Source organism: Berghia stephanieae, chromosome 6 (genome assembly GCF_034508935.2).
Source record: "Berghia stephanieae isolate SIO BIC M18660-M18661 chromosome 6, UCSD_Bste_1.3, whole genome shotgun sequence".
NCBI classification, from domain to species: domain Eukaryota; kingdom Metazoa; phylum Mollusca; class Gastropoda; order Nudibranchia; family Aeolidiidae; genus Berghia; species Berghia stephanieae.
In genome coordinates, this window is record NC_088365.1 from 30,262,117 (window position 1) to 30,285,788 (window position 23,672).

Consider the following 23,672-nt stretch of genomic DNA (forward strand, 5'->3'; position numbering starts at 1 on the left):
ACGAAATGGGCATCTAACAGGTGACATTCACAATACGATTTTTTAAAAAATGGTTACACATGGCGTACTAGGAGAAGAGTCGAAGTATTGTGAGGCAAATTGGGTATGGTGATACAACAATTTACAGGCGAGTGACTTCGTTAACATCAGCACCAGAGAAGACAACGCCCCCTTCCCCCTCCCCCCCCCCCCCCCCCCCAAAAAAAAAAAACAAACAAAAAAACTGCCAATAAAACAACATACAAAAAAAAAAAACAAAACAAAAAAAAAACAACAAAAAAACAAAAACAAAACAAAACCAACATTTAAAAAAACAAAACAACAACAAACAAACAAAAAAACCCCCAATAAAACAACCCCCCCCCCCAAAAAAAAAAGACAAAACAAGTTCTGATCTTTTGTTGTTGATGCCCATGTAAGTGAATAGGCAACATTTCCCTTGCTTTGAAGAGTAAACGGTATAGATTTTTATCACATTTATTGTTTTTTCCTTCTGCAACAAATCTTTGTTACTTTATCAATTAGGAAATACGAAGAGAAATCTCGTTTTTATGTTAAATTTTTAGATATTTTATTGTTTTTGATAGCATTTATAGTTTATAGGAAACAGTTCAAACATATCAGCAAAATCATAACATTACATTATAATAAATGCTGTGGTTACACAGTGTTGACAAACATTGTAAAAATGAACATTGTTTGAGGTGGTCATGATAGATCCACACAATGCGACTACCAACATAAAAAACTACGGTGTATTTAAACTTCAAATATCGATAAATTCAAATAAATTTTATTCTCAACTTTACACAAATTTTAAAACCTGACACTTCCGATTCGAAATGTCATGTTTGATCATTTGCGACATGTTAACAATGATCTTAATCTATTGATAATTGAAGTAGAGTTTTTCTCCCGTATATTAAAAAAAAAACGTGTTATTTGCTCAGTGCATGATAGAAACACGGTTTTTATATTTTAGGGATGAGTGACGCCAGAGGTGGCCATGCAGAGACCGCAAAACTTTCTGCAGAATTTGTGTCCGTCAACTGCGTCCATGCAGATTGGATGCTGGGTCTCGTTCATCAGAGCACAGTCACGGACTGTTAACATGTCACTGCAGAGAGATGGGTGGATGGTGGCTGGAACGAAAGAAAGATTAAATCTTGGATTCAGAAACCTCTTACTACTTTGATATTGGGTTTGCTTACAAAAATTGGAAAATAATTCCAAATAGACGGTGTAAAATACATGTTAACATATAGTCACTTATCTTATGGTAATTTTAAGAAGGCGCTGGCACTGTATCTTAAAGTTTGAAATGGAGCATATAGCTTTATAAAGTTAAACAAATGACATACAGACTTGATAACTTCGACAACAATTGGAATTACATATATCTTCTTTCTACATTTGCATATTCTAAAAGTGAATTTTATTATGACAGTTAACATTTCCATGGTCATTTTCCTTAAAACTGAATACGGATTGTCAGTATGAATAGTTCGTGAACATTATTACATGATTCTAGTATTCTTGTATTTGAAATTCAAATCGACTTCCCAATCGCTACGCGGCCTTGGGAATGTGCTTAATTCGACGAATTCTAATGCTTCACAGTACAGTTAATATTTATTCATCTTTTGTTAACTACATTCTGGTTATAACTGGTGAGAGACAATTATCAAGTAGAGAGCAGTAAAAGATGTGAAAATTGGGCTTTAAACGATGCCCAAGTGTAAAGCCCAATTTGTATCATTTATTCTGTTTTGTTTTGTTTGTTATATTTTTTTATTTTTTGTTCAAAACGTTTCCAATACAACAATGCGGCATTGGCGTTGAGCAGAATCGAACCATGGTTGTAATGGATTAAAGATTTATTCCAGCTACTTACGACATCCAGTTTCATCGGAGGCATCACCACAGTCGTTGTCTCTGTCACACCTCCATGATGCATCGATGCAACGACCGTTGGCGCATTTCCACTCAGTGGTGGGGTCACAGTCTGAGAGAAGAAGTTTATGACATAAATGAAACACAAAATAATTGTATTTTACGATGTTTACTAAAAAGTTAGGTTGGATAAATAAATATCAACACCTGTATTGCCTTTTTCATGGATTGATCAGGTTGAATGCACTCCACAACGCTTTATTTATTCTTCCTTAGGCCAGATAGAACAACATTCCTTGAGCATACAGTAGAATTTGCTGATGACGTATCCCTTTTGCAGTAGAGTATATTCACATTAGCCGTCACTGCTTGTAGTCATGTGCTCATTCACACCTTTGCTGAGCGAGATAATGTGTGCAATGTGCACTACCCTGGGACACAACGCCGAAGCCACAATATTTTTTTTCAACATCTAGTCATTGACCACACCTAGCATATCTTGATTTTGTTACAACACGAGACACTGTAGCGCTAAACATTCGACGTCACAAGTTCAGCAAATCTACGTACTCAAAACTTGTTTTGGTTAAACTCAAATTTTACCTTTCATTTTTAAAATCAAACCCATGAGTTTAGTATGAACGTAGAAGAAGAAGAGGTCGACCAAGATAAAGAGGGCAATGAAGAGAAGGCGGAAGAAGAGGAGGAGAGGAAAACATATTAAAAATAATAGGACAATTAAAGTGATGATGTCTTGGTTCAGATGTTTTTGCTACCACAAATGGTGATGGTGATGATGATGATGATGATGATGATGATGATGATGATGATGATGATGATGATGGTGATCGAATAGAATATTGTCGGCGCGGTAACTAAATTAATGTTTACGTACTGCATGTGAGTTCATCAGAGGCATCCTGGCAATCATCATCACCATCACACTTCCATCTGGCATCAATACACTTGGATTTGTCAGCACAGTGGAATTGGTTGGCAGCGCAGGCACCGGCTGAGGACACAAGACGTAATATTCTACTATTATTCCTCCCGTAGTGAGCCATTTTTGGACCGGATGGCACACTAAAATGTAGTCTTTCAGTTCAGAGATTTTAGGCCTATGGAACCGCAGGTTATCCCGGTTTCCATAAGGTGACAATAGCCATTAGTTACTACCTAGGACTTCATATAGATGCCGCTGGTTACTACCCTTTGGATAGGACGCTAGTCTATTGCAAAGTGCTTTCGCCATATCTAAAACCACTAGATCTAACAATCCTAATTACCCTATCACTGCTGAGTGTACAGGGGTCAGAAAAAATTTAGACTTTACCTAGCAATGACTATCCCGCACAAATCTTTGGGCCTCTTTTTCGCTCACGAAGTGCCCAAATTCGCGACAAAATATGGGACGAAGCCGTTCCGTACATGCTATTTAAAAAAATTAATTACGACGCTGTTTATCGATGACTATGACTGAAAGTTGGCACACAGTTAGAAAAGAGGTCATTTTAGATTATGTCAAGCGACAAAACTCGTACGATTACCAGAAGACCGTTAAAAATAGATTTTTACTCTTTGGAGTACAATATTTCTAAAACTACAAAGAGGAGAGATTTTGTCGCTCATAAGGTTATATATGCACATTTCTTCTATTTATATTTCAAATTTCATTGGACTATGATAAGTACTTTTCCCGTATTCTCACAAAACATCAACCCAATTTGCATTTCAATGAGTGAAAATATGGAGACGGCCATTTTGCTTCCCTCATCGCACGTCGCACGACACGAAAATGACGTGAGCGAGGCAAATTCGACTTCAAAAGTGGCTAAATAGAAAATCATATGGCTTTCACTATTAAGACTGGCCCACTTAAAATGAACTAAATTTTAACAAACAAAAAATTGAATAGACTAGGATAAATGTCACTGAGACAAAAATAGATGAATAAAATTTAATAAAAGAAACAAAATTATATATTTGGCCACACGTGGCCATCTGGAATCTTGTTCGCGAAGACTGACGACACAAATCCTCGCGCGCTTTTTTTTTTGAATTAAGGCATTGTTTCATTGTTATGTCATAGGGATAGTAGATTAACACTCTCTCTCTCTCTCTCTCTCTCTCTCTCTCTCTCTCTCTCTCTCTCTCTCAAATAAATACTAGAAATAACATAAGCCATGGTCTCACGGGACTGATTGATAATAATTTAGCAGGCTTTTTTCGTGTCATTTGTATGGGTTGTAGACACAAAATTACACTTCGGAAAAGTTCCAAATGATCAATATTATGTATATTTTAAAACAAAATTATAGTTGACCCTAGCCATACAGCTCTAAAACTATACAAGTTAGAACTCTTCTGATGTCTTCATCATATTTTCTGATGAATTTGCCATAAAATTGCCAAGTTTTAATATCTAATTCCACGTATTAAGCGAGATACAGCCACAAACCAGAATAAAACGCAGAAAAAGTGTCCCATATTTTCCGTATTTTTTTCTCTTTGTGAGTCATCCAAATAAATGACATCTTTGAAACTGCACAACTTTGTTATATATTAATGGATTTTCAAAATTTAAAAAGATTTTTACTCAGTGGAGATAGGGCTTTGATTTAAGAATAGTATTTCTTACAAAAATAGAAAACAAAAATTTTCATAGTCATTGCTACTTTACCCGGATCGAACTCAGTCCCACTTCTTGTGAAGCGAGGAGTGCTCGGAATCCCCAGGATGGCAATCTAAATAAAAGAAAATTCTCATCAAGTAAATGCTAGAAGATGTATCTAAATCTGTTTGGTTATGCTCCAAAATGAACCATGTAGGGGAGTCAGTTCTATTCAATGTCGGATATTTAAAGTCGCAATATAAATCTGAAATCCTTCTAATCAAACTTCACCGTTGTTCTAGAGATAAAAGATATTTTCAAAAAGTTATAGAAAAACAAAGACAATATTGTTTAAATGAATGGTTTATAAAAATCCGTTTACTTACTGCAGTTCTTCTCGTCCCATCCGTCTCTGCAGTCATTGTCACCGTCACACACCCAGGCCTGTTCAATACACAGGTAGTTGTCGCATTGGACCTCTCCTACAGGGCACTCGATTTTGTCTGGAAATAAACCACAAATGTGAATTGCATTTCAGGAACACATATGATGGATGTTTAATGTATAATTGCTGAATCTTCTGGATGCTTTAGAACACATAAATACCATACACAATTACAACACGAAGTCTTTTTCTTTCCTTTTCAAGGGTAACAACCACATCATGACGACAAGAGAAATATGTTTATTGGTGCCAGTTATCATGTTTTTATATTGTTGATGTATCACAGTGGTTCTTCTTCTTCTTCTTCTTCTTCTTCTTCTTCTTCTTCTTCTTCTTCTTCTTCTTCTTCTTCTTCTTCTTCTTCTTCTTCTTCTTCTTCTTCTTCGTCATCTCCTCCTCCTCCTGCTTCTCCTCCTGCTTTTCCTCCTCCTCCTCCTCTTCTTCTTCTTCCTCCTCCTCCTCCTCCTCCTCCCTCCTCCTCCTTTTCCTCCTCCTCCTCTTCTTCTTCTTCTTCTTCTTCTTCTTCCTTCTTCTTTCTTCTTCTTCTTCTTCTTCTTCTTCTTCTTCTTTTCTTCTTCTTCTTCTTCTTCTTCTTCTTCTTCTTCTTCTTCTTCTTCTTCTTCTTCTTCTTCTTCTTCTTCTTCTTCTTCTTCTTCTTCTTCTTCTTCTTCTTTTTCTTCTTCTTCTTCGTCTTCTTCATTATCTCCTCTTCCTCCTCCCCCTTCTCCTCGTCCTCCTCCTCCTCCTCCTCCTCCTCCTCCTCCTCCTCCTTCTTCTTCTTCTTCTTCTTCTTCTTCTTCTTCTTCTTCTTCTTCTTCTTCTTCTTCTCCTCCTCCTCCTCCTCTCCATTCTTCTTTTTCTTTGTATTCCTTTTCCAAATTAGTTTGACTTGTATCTCGGTTAACATATCACATTATTTGATACCCGTCGCTCTATACGGTCTTATGTTGGAATTAACTACATGGAGAAAATTGATTTAAGGCAAAAATGATAAGAATCAAGAAAATTAACATAAAAAAAATAACAGTAAGCTATTCTTTCCTCAGTAATGGTAATTATTTTAACTCAAATTTTATAAGTTAAGTTTACTTTCATTTCTAAGTATCACGTTCACATTGACATCATACCATTTTGAGACAATTAAATCTATGAGAAAAGCTTACGGCAGTCAGTTTCATCGGTGCTGTCACCACAGTCATCGTCTCCGTCACACTGGAACTCTTTGGTGATACATTGGCCATTTTTGCACTGGAGTTGATGCTCTCCGCTACAGTCGGTGGCTGAAGAAGTGTAAAAAAAATTGTAGAGGCTTCTTAAGAGAGATGAAACAATATCCTATAGCATTGATTTCATGAGTAAATCGCTGTATAAGTTCAAGCTCGAAAGAATAACACAAGCGTGATCCGCAGTGCAGCATGCGCTATGATGTAAGCTTTATTGGTTAATGCAAGAGGAAAACGGTCCAGAAAGCATGAGTCAAGCCTGGATCCTTTCGGTGGTAGTTAATGCCTTTTTGACCCGGCCATCTCGCATCTCACTAGAAAGGCGGTAGATTTTGAAACTCATCAAATAGGTTTGCAAATTAATTAGAATATTTTCTTTATAAATCATATGCTTGCACAGTGATTTTCAGCTGCAGACTTCTCTGCCATCGGACCGAAAAACAACTAGACCCGGTCTAGATAGGTCTAGACGTCTATTAGTATTTCAAAATTGGTGCACAGGTGTAGACATGTGTGATGGTCTGATAAAAAGTGTCGGATGTTGTGCTGAGATATGAACAAAAAAGTTTTGTTAAAAATGTTTTCTTTTTTTTCTTCAACTTCGTATACTGAGACTTGTAACGTCTCTAGTTAAGATATTTTGATAATCTAAACTGGATTTTACTCAGAGCATATTTTTGTACGTTTGGACTAAATTCCTAGATTCGAAACTTTTGATCACGTGCTCGTTTTGTGAGGCCACCACAAGTGTGATTAAAAACTAGATACTTACCATCATCTTAACTATTTATAGCACTTGTCTTATTGTCGTTAACTAGGAAAAAATTATGGAATCCGCTATGACATCACATTTTTCTTATCTCTTAGGTACGCCCCAGATTTGTATATCATCATACACCTGTGCCTTATCTCTAGTCTTAAGCCAAACTATTGTAGATTACGTTGACCTGTAAATGTACGTATAACGGTACTGGCAACACGAATAAGCCTATCTGTAAAAATGACCACTGTGTAATGTTAGTTTATTGGCATCATAAGGTCTCGCCTTGACCATCTGCCCTTTCCCTTGACCATCACCTATCCAAACTAAGACGACAATGACCTTATTATTTATTACTTAATTTATTTCAAATCATTACTTAAGTAAGCGCGATTGAATTCGTACTTCACTCGATGCATTGCGCTTAGTTAAAATACTCATAACATCCACCAGTCGGATATAAAATACCAAAACACAAAACTGTGTAACCTTGAACGTTTATAGTCTGATTGATACAATTAAGTGAGAATTACTAATAAAAATGACTGGCTAAAACAATAACAAAGAGCTGAATGACTTTAATTTCGTTTCGTCTATAAAGATCGGGTCTCAATACTGTTACTGCTCTTTTTTAAAACCAGAAAATTAATAACGCTTTTTCAAGACTATTTTCGTATATCCGCCTGTATGGTGAACTAAGCTGTCTGATTTTTCCAAGACGCTAATTCCAAACGTTACAACTTCAGGCATTAATTCTCAGTAAATCTAAATAACTATTGTAAAGATATTCGGCGAAATTATTTACGTAGCCACTAGACTTTATTTTTGCATGCAAACATCCCTTACCCAATTGAGAGTGTTGTATTACATGTATCTCATTGTATGAATCCCGGGTTATTTACAGCTCATATAACTTTGAAAATTATGTCAGTTAATTTGTCGAAACTAGTCTAATAAAGATGTAAATCGTTCCATTTTTGACTCGATAATTTTTAAAATGTTGTTATCTGTTTGTGTATTTCTGTCTCTGTCATAGACCGATAACCATAAACCAACGCTCGTGTGAATTTTAAAATTATAAGACTGATAAGAATTAGTAATTTTCAACAATCAGCTTGTTCTTAAAATGAATGATATATAGTTATTTATTTCTTGAATTTATTTTTTTTTCCTTCTAGTTTTGTACGGCATGTCGGGAACAAATCGCTTGCGTCCTCTGTGATTATATACAGACGCGTCTGAGTACAATGAACAATGAAAATACCCAGACATACTGTGTGTAATCAACGGCGATGTCTTGTTATTAGCTTGTCACGCATAGCAACAAGCGGTCACGTGACCATTAAGCGCGCAGCATCAATTGTATAAATGCAGTTAGGTTAAATACAAGCAATACAGAGTACACTGAAATTCATATACAACTAAATAATAAAAAAAAATGAGTAAAATGATAATATTAATATAAGTTCAGATACTTACGGCAACCGACTTCGTCAGACTTATCGGCACAATCGGCCTCTGTGTCACATACCCAGTCGTTTTGGATGCAGGTGCCGTCTTTACATTGGAACTCGTTCAATACACATGCAGCTGTGGGGAATTGATTGAAACAAAATGGTAGATGCGCGATTGGTTGATTATCTGATAGGACATTGTAATCGTTCGTCGTTAAGTTTACTAGATTTCGGGTGTAATAAAGTGGTGTTCTGGCCGTGTGCATGTGATGGTTTGTCTTCTAACATAGTCAATTTATTTTGAAGGTAGTCAGTGACAAATGGGTGGTAACAGTAGCAAAACCTTGGCCTTGTCTAAGTACTTTCAACAAAATATTTCACACAACTCAAGTGTGACTTAGTACCCAGGTTTTAAACAATGAAAAAATATAAATTAACATTATCTCTATGGAAGACAACTTGTATAGGATGTAATGGAAATTGGCTTCTACTTGGTCTGCTAAGAGAATGCTTTAAACTCGCGAGATACATTGGGCATAGTGGATTCTAGGACACTTGCTACATTAAAATCCAAATTCATGTATTTTATTATAGAGACTGATTGACGATGTAAATTAGATTTAAATGTCATTGAGTCTTTGATGGAAGAAAATTCGTACAATTTTGAATTGAAGGCCAAATGCTTGATTGACGCATTGAATTCGATTTAAGTGATGACTTATACTGAAAATGAGATTTAATGTATTTAAGAAAGAAAAACAAGAATCAGATAAGATTTTACCTGGATCTAGGGACATTGTTGATTGATGGTAGTATGCATTCGGCAATCAAACTAAAACCATTCGTTATGAATGAAGAAAATAAAATCTTTAAAAAATAAAAACAGAATAACTGTATATTGTGTCTGAGTCATTTGTTTCTTTTGTTTGTTTTATTTGTGTTTCCCTTTATTACCCCCTCAATGACAAAAAAGAAGTCATATTTTTCATTTATGGCGGCGTGCCAAGTTGTTTTTGTGCATGATTCGAAAAGATTTCCTCTCTCAGAAGGTCCAAGCATCTCTAACGGCTAACTCGCATCACATTCTACAAGAGCGTCAGCATTTTACCACAGCTTTCAGTCCTTTATCTATATATTCACATGATCATGGATCAAACGTATTACTTTGTTCTGACGATAAGGGTCATATTTTTTATTGAACAGCACATAATTTATCGTTTTCGATAATTTTTTTTTTTAATTCCTCGCAATAATTGATTTGATTTATTTAATACAGCGTCCACCCTCTGTTACCATGGAATCGGGGTATCTGAATATTTCAACACACTTTCTGTTTTATGTATATTATGTGAACTGTAGAAGGTATAGATTCCTTTTTAGACAACCAGCATTTTAGCATTCCCTTCAATTTCGAGTCTCTCACTACCAATGAACCAATACTTGAACCCGATGTTGTCATAATTGTAACATAATCTGCAGGTTTTATCGACATTTTAGTCTCGATTTCAGTTCACAACATTTTGTGACCAGATCACGCTAAAATCAGCAACATTTATTTGCTTACTTGTCAGATATGTTTGATAATCTCTTGTCGACCAGATGGAAATATACGTAAATTAAAATAAGGGTGTATTCTTCAAAAAGAGAAACGTGCTTTGCTACTTTCAAGGCTACTTTATGGCAAATGGGATACTTCAAAGAATATTATCTGAAAAGGTAGGGTGCTCATTACTCTTTGTTTTACAAACTGTGGGGGATACTTTGGCCAGGGGGCGTATGAAGAAATACGCATACACCCTCGCTTTCCTTTCTATGCATTCCCTCTCTCTTTTTCTGATTGGTGCAATATTTCTCGTTGTATCCGTTTCTCTTACTTAAATGCAATATCAAATACGCAGGGTAACGTTTTGAATAATAACCCCCCCCCCCACCCCAAAGTAAAAAAAAAAATTACAAACAAAAAAAAAAAAAACACCCAGCAAACAAACCTAAACGTTGTTTAAGCGATAAGAAGGCGACAGAAAGTGTTACCTTGTCTCTTGGCGTAGGTTCTGACTTTGGGATTTGGGCTGTTTCTCTTGGCGTGTTTCTTTCCTCTTCTGGCCGCCACCACACTCAAAACGGCAACAGCGACGACCAACAACAGAATTGTTCTCTTTGACAACATTTTTAGTGGACTGGGAATGTAAGTGAAGAATGACTGTTTGATTCAATGGTATGAGTGTTGATGGTTATATTTTTGTGTGTGGATAAATTCAGGTTTGGCACACTGTATGTGTGTGTGCGTGTATGATTGAGAAAGAGAGGAAGAGATGGATAGAGAGAGGAGAGAGGTAGAGAGACAGACAGCAAAGGAGATAGATAGATAGATAGATAGATAGATAAATAGATAGATAGATAGATAGATAGATAGTTAGATAGATAGATAGATCAGAGAGAGAGAGAGAGAGAGAGAGAGAGAGTGTGTGAGAGAGAGATAGATAGATCAGAGAGAGAAAGAGAAAGAGAGAGAGACACACACACACACACACAGAGAGAGAGAGAGAGAGAGAGAGAGAGAGAGAGAGAGAGAGAGAGAGAGAGAGAGAGACCATTTTAGATTATAACACATTTATTATGGTCATAACTATCTGGTTATTAAAAAAGCCAAATGAGGAAGTTTAGAAATCAACGTCTTTCAATTTGACGTGCATGTCCGTTTCTATTATGTTTCTAGGGATGGTTAATCTTTGTCAATCCCGAGAGGTGTGTAACAGGTAACAACCAATTGTCCTAGAGTGACATAGACATTTTTTTATTCTCTCGGTCAGAGAATATTTACTCCATATTATATTAACAGACTAAGACAATCCACTTTAATAATTTTTAACCCGATTTTTTTAGACGTCTTCAGAATCTCATGTTTAGCACGTTATGACAATTTGAGATTCTTTCTAACCTTCTCGTTACAAGCAAAACAAAAGTCGTTGCATTCATTACGATACAACCAGTGTCCTCTTTTAAAAAATTGAGATCCCATTCATATCATCAAAATATTTGAAGACATATTTTGTTGTAATGATTGATACTTCGAATGATGTTATATATAAATGATGCCTACCTATCTTTAAGGGAAGGGGGGGGGGGGGGGGGGGGGTAGGTAAAAAACAACACCACCAAACCCTTGAATTGTGCAAATTTGGGTTGAAAGCATGAAAATTACATATGTTGTAGAACATGAAAAATCCTACAATTTATGCTATAGAACCACTCTGAAAGATCAGTATTAGTTGAAATACAATATTTTTAAGATTAGAAAATTTTGAAATGGATGACAAAAATTTTGTTCATTCCTATTGTGTAAACATTCAAAACAAGGCGACCCAAGGTTGTTTTACGCCATCCTCGGATTCCCATAGGTGACTATTTTTAGCGTCGAACCGGATGTTTTTCTTTACCTAAACTTTCGATTCACGAATAATCCAAATTGTTTAATCATCAATCTTATTCAATTTTGCTAGTTTTGGAAGGAATTTTACCATGAAGAATTCTATATAGTAAGAGATTTTTGTGTATCCTATTTTGCAAGTATAATCAAGTGCACTAATAAAGAGAGGCAGACGGACAGACAAACCGACTCGCAGACTCGCTCGATAAATAAATGTCGGCAACCAGTGTTGACACAGACAGTGCGCCTTCCTCCTTCCCTAATTTTTCTTTTTTTTTTTTTCAAAAATACTGAGGCATTCATTGTTCGTCTGATATAACTTATTTCGGTCAGACTTGATGATAGTAAAGGGGGGGGGGGTCCAGATAGCTCAGCTGGTAGAACATTCGCTTCACAAGCAAAGGGACCGAGATCGATCACGGGTGCAGTGGAGATATATTTTCTGACCATTCCCCCTGCCCACCCAGCAGTGATCAGGTAGCTGGATCTGTTAGATCTGGCGGAAAGTACTTATAGGTCTGCATACACACCAAAAATGGTTTGCTATTTATTTTCACAAGAAAGACATCGATTACTGCAACAAACTTCGTTGGCTTTGTTGGAGAATGGTGCTAAGTCAGATTTGTTTGCTATAACTACAGTCTTATGGCTCCAACTACAAAATTTCCTGAACCTTACATATCTGAGTATAACTTGATAAACTGCATAGTAAAATATGAGACTTGTTTTTCTTTTGAGATTAACAACTCTTTTAAATTTGAAGCAGACAGGTGCGGATAAGTAGAAAATGATGGTGTTAAGATGGTCGATAGATCAGTTGTTAATTTCGACAATTGGAAATTGAATCTTGTTCAGTTTTAACTGTTTTCAGGTAGTAATTACTTTCAATACGAAAGTGAACGTGATTTATTGTAAAGTTTGATATGTTTTAAAGATAGGAGAGATAGCATTGTGGAAGCAAATCTATAATCGCAGTTAAAGGGTTAGTGGGTTAAAAGGTAAAATATCCTACATTGAAATTTTGCTTTTAGCAATTAGAATTAAATGCCTTCATATTGAATATATTCTTGTAAAAACAAATAACTTCAACAATATCTCGTACATTTCATTTTGCTTTGTTGCAAAGGAGTCAATGGCGATTTAGTTTATGTCAAACGATAATAAGTCGGCAAATGTCAGCAATTTGATTGGTGAGGTAAAAACAAAAGGATATAACGATTGTGGTTGACTGCCTGCCAAGCATTTCTCGAGAATTCCTCACACAATCCAGTTATAGGGAGCCCCTACGTTCTACATCCCTGTTTCAATAATCGTTTAATAAAAAATAAATACCATGAATAAAAAGCAATATCATTTTAAAAGACTAAAAATCAAAAGATTTCTTCGGTCGATTTAACTCCTGCTTACTTGATAATATATTTAAATTCAAAAATATTGCAAATTTGATTTGTAAGGCAGAAATATAATATAACAAATTTTATTACCTGCTGGGCAACAACTACAAAGAAAAATAAATATAGACGAAATGGACATGTCATCCGATTTCGCCGACTTATATACTCTCTCTCTATCTCTCTCTCTCTCTCTCTTCTCTCTCTCTCTCTCTCTCTCTCTCTCTCTCTCTCTTTCTCCCCTCCCCATTATCTCACTCTCTCACAGGGCAGTGCTTCCTGTTCTAAAGGTTAATAAGAGATAAGATACTGTAAAACTCCTATTCGAATCATTAGGTGGTTGCAATGAGAGATATATTAGTAATAATAATAATAATGGTATAGATTTATAGTGCGCCAAACATCCCTTCATCAGGAGGGCTCTGGGCTCATAACATAGATTAACTTAATCATGAAGCCCTAACACAGTACACGAACAACGCTAATTACACACATAATCAAAAGAAAGCCTGTCGTAATAAGAATGTCTTCAATCGACGCTTGAATTCCTCTAGTGAAGACGAAGAACGTATCTCTAGTGGTAGTAAATTCCACAAACCTTGGACCAGAATGCTGAAAGGCGCGTTCACCAGCCTTCACTCGACAGCGGGGTGTTTTCAATTTGAGGTCGTTCGTTGATCGAAGCGATCGCTGTGGGTTATACCGTTCAACGAGGTTTGAGAGATATGCTGGTGACGAGCCCTCCAGGCATTTGAAAACGATAGTTGAAGATTTATATTTAATCCGCTGGTCCACTGGCAGCCAATGCAACTGCTGTAGTAATTCGGGAGCTGCAGTTTTTCTGTCTGTCTTTCTGTAGTACAACGCGGGCTGCCATGTTCTGTATTTTCTGGAGTTTGTTTATTTTGTCCTTTGTGAGACCAACAAACAGTGCATTGCAGTAGTCCATTTTCGGGAATATCAAAGATGTTACCAATTTGTTGCAAGTTTCCCTATTAATAAATGGTCTGGTTGTTCTGATATTTCTTAGAATGCAGATAGCACTTGTTCTCACATTGTTAATATGTTTGTTCATAGACAGATCACTCTCTAAGGTGATGCCGAGATTTTTTTGCTGATGTTGTGAGTTGTATTTTGTCATTATCGTTGATTGTCAGTGCCAGTGTAAATGGATCTGTTTATTATTTGAACTAGCAATGAATAAGGCTTCAGTCTTGTCGCCATTTAATTTTAACCTATTTGCAGACATCCATCTCATCACATGGTTGATGCATTGTTCGTAAACAGTTAGCTTTGAAACTATATCGGATTGCAAACACATGCTATATATCTGGGTATCGTCGGCATACATATGGTAAGCGAGATAATGTTGCTCTAATATTCTCACAACAGGGGACGTGTAAAGTACAAAAAGGACTGGACCTAAAACGGATCCTTGAGGTACACCAAAATGAAGGTCACGCTCTGACGAAGTTACTTCCCCAATTAAAACTGATTGAGTTCTTTGAGTAAGATATGATGCAAACCAGTTTAGAGCAGTGCCCGATATGCCGAAAGAAGATTAATAATTATTAGTATAAGGAAGAGAAATCTGGCACCTTGTTGTTATGTCTGTTCAGTGCAGTTTCTTTGGTCAACGAAATGAAAGGATACATTATTCTTTTTGCGTTAGGTATTTTGGCGTAATAGAAATAAAACACACCCACACAAACACACACACACACACACACACACACACACACACCAGTTAACCCTCCTCCCCCCCCCCCCCGAACAAGATCCAAAACTAAAAAGGACGGAATAAAAATCCTTTTAGGAGGAATCGAGTTCAGGACACTTAAAAGTCATGACCTGGGTGTGGTCCAGCCTCTTTAGAGTGTAAGAACCTCCACATCCATTTCTGGGTGATCAGTCACCCAGTGGTGACTCTGTAAAGAACTGCTTAAAATGGAATGAATCTGAAGTCTTTTATTTTCTGGGTATGCCTTAACCACACAAATAAATCTATTCTACTGAGATGCCTCTATGGTATCATTGGTGACCTTTAAAAAAATCAGCACTCTTGTTTTACAACTTGGTGGGTAATACATTACCAATACTTATCAAAGAAAATACAGTTTTACATTTGTGGGTAACTCATCACCCATATCGTAATTTCACTTGTGATGAATATTATTTATGTAAAACAATTTGTATATATTTGTAAGCTCATAAGAATTGTCCGCGCTTGATTCTTGGACTTTTAAAAGTATAAATTCTTTGAGATTTAGCCAACCTTTGGGATTTCATGATCATCACTGAGAAAAGACGTTGTGAGTCAGAAAATCGATATAAAGCCTTTGTTCAGCTTTTACCAATGTATCGTAGGATTTAATCAATGTCACTTTTATTTATCATGAGAAGATTGTATGAATTGATTTTTTTAATATGACGTATAAATTAATTAATCAATTAGATACTTGATCCAGACTAAACCAACCATTTTATAATATGACCATTACTGGTGTCAGTAAAATTCCAGGGTTGATGCACCAAAAAATTATTCAGTGTTTCCAATGTCTCATCTGATTGAATTATGTTAGCCTATCATTATTACAGACATTTCTCACAGCAACTTCACCCCCTCTTTGCATGTAGTGCTTTTTAATAAATTCAATCAGAGTAGTCGAACAGTGATCGCACATCTTGCGGTAGTGGGCTGGGACAGCCATAAAAGTTCTTAATCCTCTAACCTCTATTCATTATTTGCACCAAGAGCGAATCGATTCTGAGCAGGTCTGCCACACTGAACTGAAGCCCATTGATTTATCTATTTTCAGAACCAGGCCACGTTCTAATAACTACAATATAACAATATCAGATAACACTTTTCACATGACAGTTTCCATCGTTCTCACGCAAATAAATGTTTTTATCGGTCTGAACAATTATCAGAGGACACCCCAAGCTTGCTCTTAATGTCATTCAAACCCATATAATAGAATGTAATGACGTAAAAAACTATGAAAAAGACATCGACGGAACGTATTGTAATGCGGTTTTATTTGATTGATTAGAAAAGCCCCGTACTTCTCGCACGCGCAATCCAACGCAATGCACACTCACACTTAACACACCGCTGACATCGGTGTGTTCAATCCTTCAACCATTTAAAAAAATAAAAACGGAAATACGCAAGATACACACGTACTCACACACACAAACACACACAAACACACACACACACTTACACACACACACACACACACACACACCAAAAGAAAACCTGGTATGCCATGACACTGAGGGCAAATTTGTGTTGTCAATATCTCTCTCCTCTTCATATTATGATGTCGGTCCTCTTCGTTGGTCAATGGGAATGAATAGATCATACATTAAGGAAACATGTATGCAAAATCACTTGACATGTTCTTTTGTGGAATTCCCAAGGAGGGAGGAAACCAGGAAGATTAACAAATAGTTGGCAACGAAGCACGATTGAGGAAGCTAAGAGAATTTGATACACATGGAAGCAGGTGAAGAAGATAGCCCAAGGAAGAGTCAACTGGCAAATCCTTTGACCAATGCTCCGACTAGGGTTAAGGGCTCAAGTCAAATTAATCACTTATTATTGAAGAAGATCACTCCCCATAACCCAACAATAGGGAAACAGCAGCCAACGTTTTAATCCCCTGGATTAAGAGGAAGGTCGTACAACAGCTTGCAAAAAAGTGAATGCTTTTGTCTTTTCTGAGGAATGGCTTCACGCTCATTTCCTATATAAAACATATGTATGATGAATCACCCATGCGGAGTTAGCAAATTAAGAATAGGTTAAGGGGTTCAGGACTAAGTTCGAGGGTTGGGCTCGGCTCTTCTCTTAGGACTTCCTGCTTTACTTCTAATCAAACTATTTGTCACACTCAATTATCCAACACAATGGTGCGCCTACATTGTCAAAAGTTGGGGAGATCTTTTGCCCATCCATAGAGGGTTGAGTGGTGGGTGAGGAAATGAGGTTCACGCTTGGTGTTTTTACACCGCTTTACCTTTTTCATTTTGTATGTGTGCTTCTGTCATTGTCTTTGATTTTTTTTAAAAGATACTCTTTCCACACACCTTAAAACCATATTCGAGCATGAACTAAGCACCTGGCCAGCGATAACAATTTTTCTTTCAAAACGAATAAATTGTAGCACCCCATTTGCTGCATGGCTTGTTGTGCTTGTTCAATGTTGCTTTTGGGATGGATGCTTTGATAGCATTTGATGGATAGTGTACATGTGTTTTTTACTCCATAGCAAAATTCTCTGCATCTTCCTTGGCTTTGTGATCCAGTGAAAGGAAAGTCGGCTTTTGACCTGTTTGTGTTCTGCTGTGGGGTGGCGCAAAGTTGAGCTCTTTGAAAAAACACATTCTACTCACATTTGTTCAGCATGTTCAGGAGTAGGACTGTATTAGCGTCGTTTCATGTGATATCATCTTAGGGCAATAAGCCTCGTCTTTGTTTAATGCTGCTATTTGTTTGGACCTCCTGTGAAACGCTATTAGAACATTGATTGAATACTGTGGTGTATAGGAGCTCTCGTTATTTATTCTCTCTATTTACTCGTGCTGATCATATTTTAAAAGTATCGCAAGTGTTGCAAGACTTATGAAAACAAACACGTTTTAAGAACAAAAATGTTTTTGTTGCTCTTGTTATTGTAGTTCTTTTTGTAGTATGCCCTCAGGAGAGGCAGGTTTCATGCTTTTTTCTCGTCCTGTCGGAAGTGAAAGTTACGAAAAGTGTTTAAATATATCTATAAAATTCATATTTTCAGATAAGGTTATTATTATTTGAATTAGAAAACGTAGTGGCGTCAGTTGCTTATGATACGCTGTCTCATCCTGTAGCAAAGGTAAGCATTATTGAATGTGGACCTAGACTAAATAAGTGACAATAGTCGCAAACTCTGGCTCCGACTTGGGTCAGACCCTTCAGTTTCCAAGAATGCTTGCCCAAAAAGTATGGAATGAATAAACAGTTGGAGAAGACCTCCTTGGGAAATAAACAATGTATTGAAAATGCACTGATTAGCATGAATATTATAAAATGCGCTATATAAATATTCATATCTTCATTATCTACAGACAAGATGTGGTCCTGTGAATTGTTATAGAGATGAAAATAAATAGAAAATTGCATTATATCAGAAATACAAAATCTAAGACGAAATTTGATAAGAATTAAGAAAGGAAGTTGTCACTCCCACGAGAGTTCAGAAAAGCTTATCTGTCATTTCATAATATATGGAATCAGGGTCAGCTGATATGAATGGCATTATTTATAAGAATCAAGAATTCTTCGCCTTAACCCTTTTCAGGCCGGATTTTATTTTTACCCGGACTTAACATTACATCTTAATTTATTTTCACCAAGAGAGCAGAAACAGCAACGATGCGACTTGTGTTCACTGAAGAGGTTAAGCCTGCAGTCAAGACCGGCTAAATTATAGGAGATTTATAAATATCGATTTCCATTCCCGCAGAATTAGATTTTACTTCAAGTTGGTCTCGTAATATCCAAGCATTCCGAGACTTCGTCTTGTGATGCCGTAGCACAAAGGTCATACGTCCAGCTCGTTTTGATCTCTAATTAAGGACCATGAGTTTGAATCCCTGTTTTTGAAGCTGGTTATCAGCCTTTACGAATACCATATAACATGTTTGAAGTTAGAGTTCTCTTAATATAAAGCATTTGGAGCAATGTTTTTTTTTTAGGATATTGCCCTATACAAAAGCTCATGTTTATATCTAAATCGATTTTTTTAAAAATACGAAGTATGTTTCGTCAATAAACGAAATGGTATTTGGGCATTTTATAAATCGGTTCATACCTTTTCTGATGTTTTCTAACCCCCGGCATGTGGCTTTGTGCTCAGATATATATTATGAGGCTGTGCGTGCCAATATGTCCTTTTTGGTAAGACTCGCCCCCCCCCCCCCCCCCCCAAAAAAAAAAAAAAAACAACAACAACAAAAAAAAACAACAAAAAAAAAACTACAAAAAACAAAAAAAAAAAAAAAAAAAAAAAAAAAAAAAAAAAAACCACCGGTACTGAGTAATTTAGAAATTCTAGGGAAGATATTCGTTTTCATCAGTTTATCTCTGTAAAATAATAAAACATAAACCAACAAGTGAAAATCTAGCATCAACATTCCAGTAATTATAGCTTTTTCGAGTGTCGGAAAAAGTGTGGACAATATAAAAAATCTTTGCTAGTGATATTATTTTTTCTCTAAGCCAGGTCAACATTTAGTTTTGTGCATAACTTTTGGAATAATCTCTCTTGAGAATCTTTGATAGTGTATGGGTGGGACTATTAGGCGGTCTCATCTTGTTTGGTCAATCCCTCCTTGGTCTTAGTTTCTTTAGTGTGCTTGTGTGTATGCAGACCTATAATCTCCTATCTTTTGCCACCCATCGCTATCTGACCGGCGCTTTTATGAACTTTAAGTACGCAGTAAATCCCTTAAATATTACAGGACAAGCATTCCTTTATCGCGTTCCCAATTATTTTGATAGACTAAAGTGGATATGACGTCGATGGTCCAGCTAAAGGTATTTTGTCTAGAAACAGAGATGTACAAGCAATTTTGAGCGTAAAATGAAAATAGCTTCCAGTGATTGATGGGTTGTAGCCCTGACGTTGTTATTTGGTAATGCACTTTTAACACAGTTACAGAGATTGAAAAAAGTCTTGGCTAAAGACACTGCTGGGTTCTGTAATTGTACGTGAGAAGAAAATGTAGCCTAACAGGCACTTAACAATCTCAAAATATATGTCTGATACAGTACCAGTCAAAACAGAAAATACTACAATAAATAAATAAATAAAAAGATAGAAATAATCTCCAAAAAAATCACCTTTTCTCGATTGGCTATTGAAACCCCTGAACGCCATCTAATAGATTAGACGTGTTACTATTACATCTGACTGGCAGTCAGGGGGCCTGACGTTCAAAACTGCTTTTTGGGATGATCTTTTAAATTGTATTTTTCCTCCTGAACAGTCCGGCATCGTGCGATTCAAATCGTTTCTCTATTCTATCTTTCACCAATGCAGGCGCACGTGGTCGAGGAACCATCATGAATAAAGCAAAATGAGAATTATAAAACGGTTGAAATGCCATTTATATAATTTAAAAACTTTATTAAGGTACTCAAAGTTTCTCGGGTATCATAGATGTACGTTTATTAATTTTGTTAGCATGATATATAATTGAAATTCTCACTGCGCATATTATTAGGTTCAAGTTAAAGTGGTACAAGTGGCTAATAGTAGGCAAATGTGGTAGGTGATTCTCTCGTCTAATATAGGTAGGGACTCGGATTTAACTAGACCTAATTTAGACTCGGAGCTTAGAACATATCAAGGGTATGCCTTTTACACATGGTTTCATCCGTTCAATTTGAAGTGATTGGGTAATGGGCCTCTTAGACAGGATAGAAAGTACTTTACAATAAATTGGCGTCCTGTCCAACAGGTAGCAAACAAGGCACTGACAGTTTCACGCTACAGGGACAGAGATGAACTCTGGATCCACTGGCATTTGACTTTGAGAGACAACTTATGTAACGGTCACATCAGTCTATATTGTTGGGTTTTTTTTTGGTCGTTGTTGGTGAATTTGCGTAAGGACACAGTTACACAGCATCGCGACCTATATGACCGCAAACAAAACTCAAAGTTCATTATATTTGAATCGTTTGATAGTAACGGTTAGGTTGACCTTACATTCTTCCAACTTCTGATGTGCATTTCAATGTTCTGAAACGCCTTTGGATGCCCTTGTTTTTGCGATGAACAATGGCAGAGCAACGTATCCGGCAGAAGTCTGATTTTCAATATAATAGTTAAATTACATTAATATCCCCTCAATCTTGTGTCAAAGATAGAGCTACTTAACCACGGTGCAAATGTTGTTTTCATGCTTGTTAACCTCATATTAATTAACATTTCTTTTTTAATAAAAAGTGAAGATAATTCTTTTTACAATTGGACAAATTAATAATCAATGGTGAATATTTTGTCAAAAATTTTGCTCTTGATTGGTAAATAGTTTTACTCATTTTATAATGGTCTGTGGAGTCGAAGTTATCGAAAAAACAACAACTAATGCTGTTCAACTGTTGGATCGTTCTGTTATGTTTATCAATGAATTCGTACAGAAGACCAGGTCTCTGTGGATAGAGTGACTTCTTACGCGTTTGGACAGGTTTTAGCGGGCCACCTTGAACACACTTTTCAGTATTACCATTGACTATATTTGATTTACTTGCGCTTTGAGGGACTTAAGACCGAAGCAGTTGTCAGCCAGATTTACTTGTCCTTTGACTTCTTCTTTGCAGCCTCCCGAATGAGATTCATTGGCTAAGCTCCTCCGGCGGTGTATGTTTCCGTGTGTCTTTTATTGAAAAAAGACCAACCTTTTGGCATCATTGCGGGTTCCAATTTAAGGACTGATGGTTGATATTGCTGCTTTTTTCATTATTATTATTATTGTGAATAATAATAATAATAATAATAATAATAATAATAATAATAATAATAATAATAATAATAATAATAATAATAATAACAATAGCAATAATAAATAATAATAATATAATAATAATAATAATAATAATAATAATAATAATAATAATAATAATATAATAATAATAATTAATAATAATAATTATTATTATTATTATTATTATTATTATTATTATTATTATTATTATTATATTATTATTATATATATTATTAATATTATTATTTATTATTATTATTATTATTATTATTATTATTATTATTATTATTATTATCATTATTATTTTTATTATCATTCTTCTTCTTCTTCTTCTCTTCTTCTTCTTCTCCTTCTTCTTCTTCTTCTTCTTCTTCTTCTTCTTCTTCTTCTTCTTCTTGTTATTACTTATTTACTTACATACTTAACTTACGTTGCAGGGCACTGTTTTAACGTGGAATTACTGCGTCATACAAACAGGCGTAGATTTTTAGAATTTAGATGATTGAATCATAGCGGAAGTCAAGGCTTGGAAGCAAATTGAGAGACATGAATAGCCATCCGATTTGGGAAGTATTGACGAATTAAAAAGAAAGTGGACTTATTTAAAACGATCCGAATTGTGACAAACTGTTCAACACACACACTCACACACACACACACACACACACACACACAACACACAATATATATATATATATATATATATATATATATATATATATATATATAATTTATTTTTAAAAGATATTTTTAAAATTTAGTATTATCATTTTCATCACCATTTTTACCGCTATCATTAGAACTAGCATCTACCCCTACCCAACACACCCCTTTCCGTGTGTGTGTGTGTGTGTGTGTGTGTGTGTGTATCTTCTCTAACATAAAAACAAAAGAAGCATAAATAAATAATATAAAAGCATGAGTACTAATACACGTAGTTATGGAGTATTAAGAAAAACATTATTTAAAAGATAATAAATTCAACAACAACTTTAAGAATGAAACTTGAAGTATTATTGTACATACAAAGAACCACCTAAACCTTTTATAAGCGGCGCTGAATTTTTCCCTAATATGTTATTATTTTATATTTTTTACCGTTTTCAGCAAGCGGACTATAACTGCGATGGGACTCATGGTGAAACAAAGCCCGAGCGAGGCACATCGCTGGCACACGTTTGGTGAAAACGATCAGGCTTGAAATTAGGACCATGTGAATTATGACTAATCACCTCAGAGTGGTATTATGTCTGGTTTATTGAGATGCAGGGAGCGAAGTGCTTGAGTTGTTAAGGCATAGGTATGTGACCGGAAAGGTCCTAGGTAAGAGCCCACTTCAGGAACTTCCGTTTTTTTTCCCACGGGCAAGATTAGTAAATTCCAAATTCGATCACTTTGGACAACATTGGTGATTCCTGTTGACTTTTGTTTGATGAGTTATCTAATATATTCTGTCATGGATTGCCTAGGCGAAGGCATCTAATTATGCCGTGGGGAAAGGCGTATGTTTATTTTTAGCTCCTGTCAATGTCAACTATAATATGATGAGATATTCATATAGAGTAAAGAGAAGTACCGAATAAAAACAGAGAATAGATATATCAGGGTGTTAAAGAGCCAATCACGGGGTCAAATTGTTACGGCAGCCTCCACCTGGCTGAGAGAGAGAGAGAGAGAGAGAGAGAGAGAGAGAGAGAGAGAGAGAGAGAGAGAGAGAGAGAGAGAGAGATTGATAGGCACCGAGCTATCCAGTCAATTATATGAATCTTCGATTTAAATAACCTTCATCATGTCAAAACTCCCAAACCTCGCAGATCCCAGGTTTGAGAGTTTTTGTTTTTCCCGGATGAGGGCCATTGAGGGTCATTTAAATCGATCCATATCTGAAGGACCAGCTTTTTGGACAAATATTTTCAGATACGTGTCTTTC

The 23,672-nt window shown here is 36.0% G+C and overlaps 2 protein-coding genes across 2 annotated transcripts in view; both read right to left on the reverse strand.

Moving 5' to 3' along the window:
* Nucleotides 1-546: 546 nt before the first annotated feature.
* On the reverse strand, nucleotides 547-13,402 carry LOC144974823 (uncharacterized). The gene is made up of 8 exons (XM_078918146.1): nucleotides 13,298-13,402; nucleotides 10,418-10,563; nucleotides 8,412-8,522; nucleotides 6,113-6,229; nucleotides 4,891-5,007; nucleotides 2,789-2,905; nucleotides 1,895-2,005; nucleotides 547-1,142 (listed from the first exon to the last, which is right to left on the reverse strand). Exons 2-8 carry the CDS (start codon nucleotides 10,551-10,553, stop codon nucleotides 979-981), a joined length of 873 nt encoding a protein of 290 aa, XP_078774272.1. The 5' UTR covers nucleotides 10,554-10,563; nucleotides 13,298-13,402; the 3' UTR covers nucleotides 547-978.
* Nucleotides 13,403-22,753: 9,351 nt separating this feature from the next.
* The window catches only part of LOC144974824 (uncharacterized), a 13,561-nt gene continuing 12,642 nt past the window's right edge, over nucleotides 22,754-23,672 (reverse strand). Inside the window, exon 3 of the mRNA XM_078918147.1 lies at nucleotides 22,754-23,672. This exon is cut by the window's right edge and continues 405 nt beyond it. The gene's annotated coding sequence lies outside the window, so the exon portion shown is untranslated.

Bases quoted from the DNA above. Each gene is read 5' to 3' on its own strand.
- LOC144974823 (XM_078918146.1), bottom strand. From the start codon at position 10,553: ATGTTGTCAAAGAGAACAATTCTGTTGTTGGTCGTCGCTGTTGCCGTT. The intron at 5,008-6,112 runs GTAAGCTTTTCT...GTTTATTTCCAG, and splicing joins CACCGATGAAACTGACTGCC to ACAAAATCGAGTGCCCTGTA. The intron at 2,006-2,788 runs GTACGTAAACAT...TTCTTCTCTCAG, and splicing joins CTCTGATGAACTCACATGCA to ACTGTGACCCCACCACTGAG.